We start from the raw sequence: 13,530 nt of genomic DNA, 5'->3' as shown, positions 1-13,530 counted from the left end.
CACCACACATATTTTCCAGTTCACAGAGGGAAAGGCAATATCTATTTTTTGTACAAAAGGTTTTAAATTTTTAAAATCTATCTTGGATGAATCTTGTCTTGTTTACTTACCGTATTTTTGGAACTATAAGATGCTTCTTACTATAGGACGCACACCCCAGATTTAGGCTTCCAAAAAAGGAAAAATATATTTTACACCAATTAAAATTTCCCTGTTGGTCGTACACACAGCTCTTCTACATCCATACATTTACACCCACAGCTCTGCTTCATCCATACAGATACACACACAGCTCTGCTTCAGCCATACAGTTTCACACACAGCTCTGCTTCATCCTTACAGTTCACACACAGAGCTCTGCTTCATCCATACAGTTTCACACACAGCTCTGCTTCATCCTTACAGTTCACACACAGAGCTCTGCTTCATCCATACAGTTCACATATACAGCTCTGCTTCATCTATACAGTTACACACACAGCTCTGCTTCATCCATACAGTTACACACACAGCTTTACTATACACATGAAGACACACAAAGCTCTAATATACACACGAAGACACACACAGAACCCTTCCTATTACCCTGTCCCAGCACAGCATGTCCTCATTCTCAGCAGTATGTGGTAATGTAAGAATCTTGCGATCAGTCACATGATTCTGACATCACGGCAGGTCCTATACGACACTCGGGAGAGCAGTGCGGAGGCTCTCCTCTCCGGGAGATGGGTGCAGCTCTATATCAGGGCATCATCCGATCTGCATTACAGCTGTCAGGAGGGTTTGGCAGTGCTGGATCCTCCCGCCCTTCACTCTATAAGACGCAGGAAAAATCTTGCTAAAAAGTGCGTATTATTGTGCAAAAAATACATTAATTAGCTGTAAAAGTAGAAATTGATGAATGGGCATTAAATAACTGGATAAGGCAAGCCAATCATAGACATAATATCAGTTAGTTTAAAGGGTTTTAAAAAACTTTTTAATGGCCTTTTTAATGGCCTATCCTTAAAATAAAGCCCTAGCACCACCACTGATTGCTTTTTCAATTAACTTCAGTTTATTTACTATCGCTATGACCTCAAAACTCACCCCTGTGCTACAGCCCCCTAGAAACAATGGACAGCTGGGGTACAGAGAATACACCTACAAATGTATTACAGTTAAATGGGGTGGCCATGTTACTTAATTTTTCTGTAATGTATGTGGGGAAGGATTTAAAGAAACTTACTAGTATACATCTATTAAAGTTCTGCACCACTTGAACTGTAAAGTAAATCCCCTGGTTCAGAAATGTTGTTTGCCTCAGTTGTCAATTCTGTCCATAAAATAGCAGGAGATGGAGGGTCATATGATCTCTAATTGTCCATGACCAATCTCCCAACCAGTACCCTAAAATTGTACTCATGAATACTGTTATATGGCCCTGAATTGTCATGGGAAGTTAGAGGTCGCAAGACCCTTCATCTGCAGTCAATTTATGGACAGGAACAGCAGCTGATGATGTAAAAGAAATATCTGAACCATAGGGCTTCACTTTGATGAAAACTTTAAGTAAAGTGGCCATAGTTGGGAATGTGAGCTGCAGATAAAGATCCAATTTTTGACTATGTATTCAACTGCATGTATCTCCAGTTCTATAGCACACAGAACCATAATCCTAAAGTGATTTAACGATCAGGCCTTTTTTCATTTTTGAATTAACATTTTTCACTCCCTACCTTTAAAAATCCATAACTTTTTTATTTTTCCATGTAAAGTATATATTCCATGGATTGTACTGGGAAGCGGGAAAAACATTCCAAATGCACTGAAAAATGCATTTGCGTCGTTTTCTTGTGGCTTAGGCTTTTAAGGCTTTCACTGTGCACCCCAATGGCATTTCACCTTTATTCTTTGGGTTGGTAAGATCACAGGGATACCAAATTTTAATAAGGTTTTATAATGTTTTCATACATTTACTAAAATTAAAACCTACTGTGGGTGGTATCATTTTTTGTGAGTTTTGAATATGTTTTCATTGCTACCATTTTAAGGACTGTACTGTCTTTTCATCATTTTTTGGGAACTATTTTATGTTGCAGGGTTACATGGCAATACCTAACATGTTTATGATTTTTAATTTTTATTTATATTCATGTCAGTTCTAGATAAAGAGGAGTGATTAAAATTTTTGAGTTTTTTTAAATAATTTTTTTTACTTTTTTGTATTTTTTTTTTTACTATTTTTCAGGTCTCCTAGTGGAATTTAAACCAAGGTTGTCTTGATTGATCCTACAATATACTGACATACTTCAGGGATTTTACACATCATCTATTACAATGTGTAAATCGCACATTGTAATACATGAGTTAAAATCAGACAACAGGTATTTGTGTGACTCGAGGCTGTAAAAAAACCTCCTCAATGGTTTAACAGGGGGCGGCAATCAAATTTAATATGGTGGTACCCACGTGCCACCGGGATATAAATGCCTCTGGCTGCCAGCATAAATCATGGGTGCCAGCATCAACCATGGGTGTTACCGGTGGGTGTTTGCTGCAATATACAGCAAATGCCCACCTTTATGGAGAGGGCTCAGCACATGAGGCCTCTCCATGGGTGACAGATACAGACGGATACATCACATGTTGGTAAGGTTGGTAAAAGAAGAGATGCTAAAGTGCGGATTCCCCTCCTGCCTCTTAAAGTAACTAATCTCCATTACTTTGGGGGTTATTGAAAAATACTGAGATTTCCATTTTAAACATTTCTGTAAAATAAAAAGAAAATTACTATTTACCTATACATACCTCTTTTGCTTTTTATTTATCATTATGACACAATGTCAACTGCACTTAAAGATACATTTTCGCACCTACATAAAGTGTTGTTTCTACTCATTTTTTAGATATATTACTAAGAACTTTTAGGAAATTTAGATTTTAAAAAGAGATTTCCATCACCAAAATGCTCTTTGGAGCAATCATTGTAAATGTTCTTGATCAGTTTTGATCTTACTCAAAACAGAAAAAAAAAGTTTACAGCTTCTGTAGTCAAGTTATGGCTTATCTATTTTATTATCATAATTTAATTTAATTTATTATAATTTTTAATACAATTCATATAACAGCAGAGAAAGTGAAAGACCTCTCAGCTAACTAAAACTGGACACCGAAAGAAGAAAGATGATCAACACAAAAAGCATTTATTTGTTAAAATGTTCTTGATCCAATTATTTTTTATGTCCTTTGGGATATACTGTATATCCCTTTTTCTTTGTTGTTAGCTATTTGGTCTACTCCAATGCTTTCATCAAGATTTTCAATGCTCGCCAGCAGGCATAAGTTGTTGTATTTAGTGCTATTTGAAAGTGATCAGAGAAAAAAATCTTTTTTTTAGATTTGTCATCATTTCATATTATTATGCAAGATTCAAAGAATGAAGTCTTTTGAAAATATATGAAAGTTCTTGTATTTATAGCTTTTAGAGCCCTCAGTGTGTGCAAGCAAATCCACTCGTATATTGACTGATTAAAAGTAGAATACTGAATATGTAAATAGGTTTTGCAGTATTAGCTAGGTCATATTAAGGCTCCCTATCAGTGAGATGAAAGTTTTCTACTAGGTGTGGAAAAAAATTCTATAGTTTATATAATTGTGCTTGTGCTTACGTTTGTGACATTTTTTTACATTGTTCATGTGGGTTATGTGACACCTTATTTTCAATTTAGTGGTTCTGTTTTTGGATGTTTTATTTTACAAGCATAGTTTTTTTTAATTAGTCTCACTAGGGGATTTCATGTAGAGATCTTTAATCGCTTCTCTAATACCTTGCTATACTCAGTGTACTAATGTAATATATGCAGATAAATACAGGCAGTCCCCAGGTTATGTACAAAACAGGTTCTTTAGGTTTATTTTTAAGTTGAATTTGTATGTAAATTGGAACTGGTATATTTTATAAATGTAACTCCAGACTACATTTTTGTGTCCAAGTGACAATTGGATTTTCCACATTTTTTACGGTCATGGGAACAAGAATTTTTAATATAACTTCATCCTGAGAACTTCACCAGAGATCAGAGTGGCCAGAGTAGTCTGTCTATAACTAGGGGTCGTCTGTAAGTCAGGTGTCCTTAAGTTGGGGACCGCCTGTACAAACGTATCACCTTATACTTGTGAGCAGGAATAAAAATGTGCTAAATTTCTAACTTTGTCTGGGCTAGTTGACTATGGCAAGCTCAGGAACAACTTTTACCGAGGCAAATGCCTAATAACTAGACAGAAAATTCTTATCAGGTCATATCCATTCTGTAAAGTTTGTAAATTTTTGGTGATTGGAAAGGTGAAAAGGGTCACACAGCATTCACTGAATGTTGCATATAATCCTATAAAGAGATTACTCAAGATTGTATCCGTCTTAACCTTAGTCAAGTTTTAGATTAAATAGGTAGTGCTGACAGCTAGACTCTTTATCAGATCTGTTAAATGACTTTCTAAAGTAATGTTTAGCTTTTTGTAAATAAAGAGTTTGGGCCTTCTAAAATCAATTCAATCAAAATGTAGTATGTGGGATCATACATCAAAAAAAGGAAGAAAGTCAAATGTGATCTTTAGCCTTATCATGTTCACAAGGGTATATAGAAAAAAGGCAGACCAAGCAGAAAGCACAACAACCAGAAATTAATTAAATGAAAGTTTACTTCATATTTCTAAAGATACCAGTGGAAAATAGCATAAATGTGTACTCAGACATAAAGGAATGAATAAATAAAATAAATGGTAACTTCTCGGTTTACTTAATAAAATCAAACTCAATGAACACATTTATTTAATAGGCATTGTTATGTGAATTCTGAAGTTGAAATAGTATATTTTGCTATTAATACAGAAAAGCCACTTAATTAAACAAAACATATGCTAGAAAATCGTCACAAACATCATTATTTTCTTAGTTATGTAGCAATATTAATTATTAGTTTTATCACATATATAGACCAACATAGATAAAGCTATTTGTACATCCTTTGCACAATAAAACTCAGTTCACACTTGTCGCTGTTGTATTGGGACTTTGACAAAAGACAACCTTCCGTACATGGAAGTCAATGGGGAATGGAAGGTGATCAGAGGCTTTCCACTCCCTACTGTTGTTAGTTTCTGTTATACTCTCCTAAAATGGAGAGTGGAATGGAAACCCCTGGCACAGATATGTACTGAGCCTAACTTGTATTTTTGGGCACTTACTGTTGACACCAGGCTCTGTGAAATTTGGTGTAGAAAAAGAAATCTGTTCCATCATGTGATGAGTCAAAAAATCTGCTATAAATGTATCTATATATTTATGTATTCACTATATATAGGATTCTATATAGAATCAGTGCAACAAAAATAGAGCCTTGTATTAATGCTTTGTTCTATGGGTATAATATAATATATGTAAAAAAACAAATGGGAATATATTATGAGAGCTAGAAATACCAAAATTATACTGAGCATGGCCTCTAACAGTGACTCATCTCAGGCTCTGATCAGCACTTTTCAGCTCATTTGTATATGACTTTGGTGAGTTTTTTTATAGATGCACATAGTGGCTTAACTGGTGGAGAACATAACAACAGTATAATGGTGTTCAATCAGGTTACATACATTATAATTCCTAGTTTGGAAAATGGAGACAGCTATCTGATTACTTGTTTTGGCAAAACCCTCCATTTATCTTTTGCACTAGATCTATTACACATTTACCCCATTATAATTATTCTAACTATTGATCTTTGTCAATTAGCCTATGTAAGACCTTAAGATCTTAAAACTACAGTGGTCAAATGTTGATATTAAATGTAAAAAAAAATACTTCCTGAAAAAAATTCTCTTGACAATAAGAAAGTGATATCATATGGTACAAATCTAACTCATTAAGATGAAACTATGATACAAATATATCATCATAGTGAATTAATAACTACATATAGTATCGCAACCTATCAAATATAAAATACTTTTAACTGGTGCTATCACACAATAAATGGTACATAAACTGAGCGTTAAATCTGAATTTCATCCATGGTGTTCATCAATATATTATAGTGCACATGCTAAAATAAAAATATTAGGGCGGCATCATTCACATACTGTACATAAACAGAACAATGAGGTTAAAATAAAAAATCAAAAAGAGTGCAAGTTTTCATTAATTGAAAGCTGGGTTTCTGATTCCACATAAAACCAAACTGTTTTTCTTATTTCTGTTTAAAAGTGCAAGGGAGATTATAAAGAAGCAGATGCTAGTGACACCGAGAATTACAACTCCTGAGATAAGTGCACTGGTGATTGAGTTCATCTGAAATTGTGTATTATGGGGCTGAGCTGCAAGAAAAAAGAGATTACTGTAATCAATGGATGTATCTAGGTACCTGACTTAGTCAACACATTACATATACATATACTCTGTTCAAATAGAACACAGAAATACAAAATATTGATTAAGATGATTTGTTATTTTTTTAGATTGCATTCCTTTGCCATCATTTTTAAATTATTTTCTAAAAAATAAAAATAGACAGGAATGAAATAAAATAAAATTATACTACTGGGAAAAAATCAGCACTTTCCAATGACATCATGGGGAGCACCAATCCTCCCCATAATGGCAGAGTGAAGTGCGATTTACATTAGTACAGGCATGCATACACCGCATTGATTTAACTGAACCCTGCGTCTTTGCCAGATACATTTAATCAATTAACACCAGCAACCATAGGTGTTACTGTGGTTGCGGTGCCGGTCCAGGCTGAACAGAATTTTTACATTTGCCTGGACCCAAACTTAAGTGAGTCCACTCATCCCTACTCACCAGTTTTTACATGACTAAGCTACCAGCAACCTCAGGCCTTCTAGAATTTGGATTTTCTTTTACATCTTCTCAGTTTACCAATAAAATAAATCACCTCCAAAGTCATATGCAAATGGTCACTTTTAGAGGTTGAAGACTTTTATCTCTATTTTAACTAGATGCAGCAATATTAAAGATAAGAATCTTATCTTTCAAATTGCATTAGATATGTGGCTCTGTGATCTACAGGACTGTGAGATGCACAGTCATCTACATCTCACATTCCCAACTATGGGGCCAAAGTATTGAGAATGATGCATTCTGCACACCCAATGCACATCCAACGCAGTACTCACACATTGGAATTAAAATGTTCCCCAGGTCAGCTTTCATATTTAACCTGTGTTTTTTTAGGGCTGACCAAGGCCCTGTTGCCTCGATCTTGTGCATGTTGTGCAAAAGGCCCAAAAAGACTCAAAGACTCAAATGAACCACAAATTTTATGTGATTTGAAAGGTTAGATTGGTATTTTTAATCTTACAAAACCATACCAGAGAACCCAAGAAAGAGGCATCTGAAGTGATGATCACTAGAGATGAGCGAGCACTAAAATGCTCGGGTACTCGTTATTCGAGACGAACTTTTCCCGATGCTCGAGTGCTCGTTTCGAGTAACGAGCCCCATTGAAGTCAATGGGAGACTCGAGCATTTTTCAAGGGGACCAAGGCTCTGCACAGGGAAGCTTGGCCAAACACCTGGGAACCTCAGAAAAGGATGGAAACACCACGGAAATGGACAGGAAACAGCAGGGGCAGCATGCATGGATGCCTCTGAGGCTGCTTAAATGCACCATTATGCCAAAATTATGGGCAACAGCATGGCCATGACAGAGTGACAGAATGAAGCTAGATAGCATCTAAAACATCCAATAATTGACCCTGACACTATAGGGGACGGCATGCAGAGGCAGCGGCAGCAGCGGAAGGCTAGAGAGTGGCATGGCGACATACCCTAAATGGACTCAGGCTTCAAACCAATGGGTAGCAGAGAGGAACCAAAGGAGGTGAGCAAGAAGCGCTCAAATAATATTGGTACATGATAAAAGTTTGCCAGTATATTTTGTGGATTACACAGCAGGGTGGCGACAAAGTTAACATGGAAGCCATGAAAACAATCCAAAATTCTGCCTGACACAGCTCGTTTGATAAGGGGACGATGTATGGAGGCAGTGAACTAGTAGTAGATTAAAGGTGCTGCAGTTAAAACTATGTTAGTTGGTTCTTGGCATGGAGCTGGCGCTCCGCTGCCAGGCGAGCTTTCGCCAATCCAAGCCCCTGTCTCTAGGCTACTCCCCAAACAGCACTTCTAAGAACCTTTCGGATAAGATCAAGTGTAGTAGCGTTCTTATAAGTTTGGGATATGGCGGGTGAGGGGAATGTAAACATCTGCGCAAGAAGCGCTGAAATAATATCCGTAAATGAAAAAAGTTTTCCAGTATATTTTGTGGCTTACACAGCAGGGTGGCGACAAAGTTAACAAGTTTGATGTGGAATGCCCTGCAATAGCTCTTGGGCGGTGTGCCTTTTATCACCTAGGCTCAGCAGTTTGAGCACCGCCTGCTGTCGCTTAGCAATGGCACTGCTGCTGTGCCTAGAGCTACCGACTGATGGCGCCATGCCCACGGATGGTAATTCGGAGGAGGAGGAGGTGGAGGAGGGGTGGGAGGATTTGGAGGTATAGTAGGCCTTTGAGACCTGGACCGAGGTAGGCCCCGCAATCCTCTGCGTCGGCAGTATATGATCAGCCCCAGGGTCAGACTCGGTCCCAGCCTGCACCAAGTTAAGTGTAGTAGCGTTCTTATAAGTTTGGGATATGGCGGGTGAGGGGAATGTAAACAGATGCGCAAGAAGCGCATGATGCGCATGGAGCTGGCGCTCCGCTGCTAGGCGAGCTTTCGCCAATCCAAGCCCCTGTCTCTAGGCTACTCCCCAAACAGCACTTCTAAGAACCTTTTGTATAAGATCAAGTGTAGTAGCGTTCTTATAAGTTTAGGATATGGCGGGTGAGGGGAATGTAAACAGATGCGCAAGAAGCGCTGAAATAATATCCGTAAATGGTAAAAGTTTGCCAGTGTATTTTGTGGATAACACAGCAGGGTGGCGACAAAGTTAACAACTTTGATGTGGAATCCATGAAAACAACCCAAATTTCGACCTGACAAACCTCGTTTGATAAAGGGACGATGTATGGAGGCAGCTATATGGACGACTTTTGGAGGTAGCAATGGAGACAACGTGTGGAGGCTGCTATGGAGACAATTCAATTTGGATAGTGCCTGTATGTGGCAGTCCAAAAAATTTTTCAAACCAGAGGAGCAGGTAGGTGGCCCTCCAGAAAAATGGAATAGATTGAGTGCCTGTATGTGGCAGTCCAAAAAATTTTTCAAACCAGAGGAGCAGGTAGGTGGCCCTCCAGAAAAATGGAATAGATTGAGTGCCTGTATGTGGCAGTCCAAAAAAGTTTTTAAACCAGAGGAGCAGGTAGGTGGCCCTCCAGAAAAATGGAATAGATTGAGTGCCTGTATGTGGCAGTCCAAAAAAGTTTTTAAACCAGAGGAGCAGGTAGGTGGCCCTCCAGAAAAATGGAATAGATTGAGTGCCTGTATGTGGCAGTCCCAAAAAATTGTTTAAAACAGAGGACCGGAAAGGTGGCCCTCCAGAAAAATTGAATAGATTGAGTGCCTGTATGTGGCACTCCCAAAAATTGTTTAAAACAGAGGATCGTGTCGGTGGCCCTCCAGAAAAATTAAATGCATAAAGTACTATAGCTAGAGCCAGTGGGCCCTGTCAAAAAACAGCCAGTTTCCTCTGCTTTACTGTAGAAAGAGGAGGAGAAGGAGGAAAATGAGGAGGAGGAGGAGTGGATAAATTATTCAGGTTGAGCTTCCTTCACCTGCTGGAGATTTGAAATTAGGAGAAATCCATGCTTTATTCATCTTGATAAGCGTCAGCCTGTCAGAGCTGTCAGTCGACAGGCGTGTACGCTTATCAGTGATGATGCCACCAGCTGCACTGAAAACCCGCTCTGACAAGACGCTAGCGGCAGGGCAGGCAAGAACCTCCAAGGCATAGAGCGCCAGTTCGTGCCACATGTCCAGCTTTGAAACCCAGTAGTTGTAGGGAGCTGTGTGATCATTTAGGACGATGGTATGGTCAGCTACGTACTCCCTCACCATCTTTCTGTAAAGATCAGCCCTACTCTGCCGAGACTGGGGACAGGTGACAGTGTCTTGCTGGGGTGACATAAAGCTGGCAAAAGCCTTGTAAAGCGTACCCTTGCCAGTGCTGGACAAGCTGCCTGCTCGCCTACTCTCCCTCGCTACTTGTCCCGCAGAACTACGCACTCTGCCGCTAGCGCTGTCAGAAGGGAAATACTGTTTCAGCTTGTGCACCAGGGCCTGCTGGTATTCATGCATTCTCACACTCCTTTCCTCTCCAGGGATGAGAGTGGAAAGATTTTGCTTGTACCGTGGGTCCAGGAGAGTGAACACCCAGTAATCGGTGCTGGAATAAATTCTTTGAACGCGAGGGTCACGGGATAGGCAGCCTAGCATGAAATCTGCCATATGCGCCAGAGTACCAACGCGTAAGAATTCACTCCCCTCACTGGCCTGACTGTCCATTTCCTCCTCCTCCAACTCCTCCAACTCCTCTTCTTCTGCCCATACACGCTCAACAGTGTAGGACTCAACAATGGTCCCCTCTTGTGTCTCGCCAACATTCTCCTCCTCTTCCTCCTCATCCTCCTCCACCTCCACCTCCTCCGATATGCGCTGAGAAACAGACCTAAGGGTGCTTTGGCTATCAACAAGGGAATCTTCTTCCCCTGTCTCTTGTGAGGAGCGCAAAGCTTCCGACTTCATGCTGACCGGAGAGTTTTTCAACAGGCCAAGCAGCGGGATGGTGAGGCTGATGATGGCGGCATCGCCACTGACCATCTGTGTTGACTCCTCAAAGTTACTCAGCACCTGACAGATATCAGACATCCACGTCCACTCCTCATTGTAGACTTGAGGAAGCTGACTGACCTAACTACCAGTTCTGGTGGAAGTTGACATCTGGCAGTCTACAATCGCTCGGCGCTGCTGGTAAACTCTGGATAACATGGTCAGTGTTGAATTCCACCTCGTGGGCACGTCGCACAACAGTCGGTGAGCGGGCAGTTGGAGGCGGCGCTGCGCTGCCCTGAGAGTGGCAGCATCTGTGCTGGACTTCCTGAAATGCGCACAGATGCGGCGCACCTTCGTGAGCAAATCAGACAGATTGGGGTATGTCTTGAGGAAACGCTGAACTATCAGATTTAACACATGGGCCAGGCATGGCACATGTGTCAGTCTGCCGAGTTGCAGAGCCGCCACCAGGTTACGGCCGTTGTCACACACAACCATGCCTGGCTTCAGGTTCAGCGGTGCCAGCCACAGATCAGTCTGCGCCGTGATGCCCTGTAATAGTTCTTGGGCGGTGTGCCTTTTATCGCCTAGGCTCAGCAGTTTGAGCACCGCCTGCTGTCGCTTAGCGACGGCACTGCTGCTGTGCCTAGAGCTACCGACTGATGGCGCCATGCCCACGGATGGTCGTTCGGAGGAGGAGGTGGAGGAGGGGTGGGAGGAGGAGGAGGCATAGTAGGCCTCAAACACCTGGACCGAGGTGGGCCCCACAATCCTCGGCGTCGGCAGTATATGACCAGCCGCAGGGTCACACTCGGTCCCAGCCTCCACCAAGTTAACCCAATGTGCCGTCAGAGATATATAGTGGCCCTGCCCGGCAGCACTCGTCCACGTGTCCGTGGTCAGGTGGACCTTGTCAGAAACGGCGTTGGTCAGGGCACGGATTATGTTGTCTGACATGTGCTGGTGCAGGGCTGGGACGGCACATCGGGAAAAGTAGTGGCGGCTGGGGACCGAATACCGAGGGGCGGCCGCCGCCATGAGGCTGCGAAAGGCCTCGGTCTCTACTAGCCTATAGGGCAGCATCTCCAGGCTTAGCAATCTGGAGATGTGCACATTAAGGGCTTGGGCGTGCGGGTGGGTTGCACTATATTTGCGTTTCCGCTCCAGCGTCTGGGGTATGGAGAGCTGAACGCTGGTGGATGCTGTGGAGGATCGTGGAGGCGACGATGGGGTTTTTGTGGCAGGGTCCTGGGCAGGGGGCTGACTATCAGCTGACACAGGGGAAGGAGCAGTGGTGTGCACGGCCGGAGGTGAACGCGCTTGTTGCCACTGAGTGGGGTGTTTAGCATTCATATGCCTGCGCATACTGGTGGTAGTTAAGCTAGTAGTGGTGGAACCCCTGCTGATCCTGGTTTGGCAAATGTGGCACACCACAGTCCGTCGGTCATCCGGTGTTTCCTTAAAGAACCTCCAGACTTCTGAAAATCTAGCCCTCGCCGCAGGAGCCCTCGCCACGGGAGCTTCACTAGTTGACACATTTGGCGCTGATGCACCAGCTCTGGCCCTGCCTCTCCGTCTGGCCCCACCACTGCCTCTTCCAACCTGTTCTGGTCGAGGACTCTCCTCCGTCTCAGAAGCACTGTGTTCACCCGGCCTCTCAACCCAGCTTGGGTCTGTCACCTCATCATCCTCCGATCCCTCAGTCTGCTCCCCCCTCGGACTTCCTGCCCTGACAACAACTTCCCCACTGTCTGACAACCGTGTCTCCTCATCGTCGGACACCTCTTTACACACTTCTTCCACTACGTCAACAAGGTCATCATCACCCACAGACTGCGACTGGTGGAAAACCTGGGCATCGGAAAATTGCTCATCAGCAACCGGACAAGTGGTTTGTGACTGTGGGAAGGGTCCAGAAAACAGTTCCTCAGAGTATGCCGGTTCAAATGGCAAATTTTGCTGGGAGGGGGCAGACTGGGGGGGAGGAGGCTGAGGTGCAGGAGCTGGAGGAGTGCCGATTTCGGTGACATGGGTGGACTGCGTGGAAGACTGACTGGTGGACAAATTGCTCGAAGCATTGTCGGCAATCCACGACATCACCTGTTCGCACTGTTCTGGCCTCAACAGTGCTCTACCACGATTCCCAGTAACTTCAGACATGAACCTAGGGAGTGTAGCTCTGCGGCGTTCCCCTGCTCCCTCATAAGCAGGTGGTGTCTCACCCCGCCCAGGACCACGGCCTCTGACCCCTGCAGTAGTTGGACGCCCACGTCCCCGCCCTCGTCCTCTACCCCTAGCCCTCGGGTTAAACATTTTGAAAATGAGAGTTATAACTTGTTTTTTTTTTTTAACTTTTTTTTTTTTTTTGTTTTTTTTTTGTGTTTTTTAGTTTTTTAAACCAAACGATGCTATCCTATTGCTATGGCTATTTTCTAGCCAAGTATTACAGCACACTACTATGCCAGATGAGATGACGCTGAGTTATGAAAAAAATAAACGTAAAATAAAAAGAAACTGGCAGACTGTGCCTAATTGAAATACAACCCCGGGCCCTAATAAATTTTCCCACTTCGGTCTTTGCGATGGATATGTGCGTCACTAAAACACAGTGGTCGCAAGTCTGACTCCAAATTGCTCCCAATTTGATAGTAGATGCACTGCAGCAAGTACAGCCACCAGCAGATCAACCAGAAATCAAATATATATAACGCTACTGTAGGCGTAATTAAGACGTTTGTATTCTCCTATGGCTATTTTCTAGCCAAGT

General features: G+C 42.2%; 1 protein-coding gene across 1 annotated transcript in view; it reads right to left on the bottom strand.

The window, feature by feature from the left end:
* Window positions 1–4,925: 4,925 nt before the first annotated feature.
* ZPLD1 (zona pellucida like domain containing 1) overlaps window positions 4,926–13,530 on the bottom strand; it is a 120,257-nt gene continuing 111,652 nt past the window's right edge. Inside the window, exon 11 of the mRNA XM_072133067.1 lies at window positions 4,926–6,348. Coding sequence (XP_071989168.1) covers window positions 6,173–6,348 — 176 coding nt within the window. The 3' untranslated portion in view covers window positions 4,926–6,172. The remainder of the gene's footprint in view (window positions 6,349–13,530) is intronic.

This window comes from Engystomops pustulosus, chromosome 2 (genome assembly GCF_040894005.1).
Source record: "Engystomops pustulosus chromosome 2, aEngPut4.maternal, whole genome shotgun sequence".
Lineage (NCBI taxonomy): Eukaryota > Metazoa > Chordata > Amphibia > Anura > Leptodactylidae > Engystomops > Engystomops pustulosus.
This window is presented reverse-complemented; position numbering and strand designations above follow the sequence as displayed.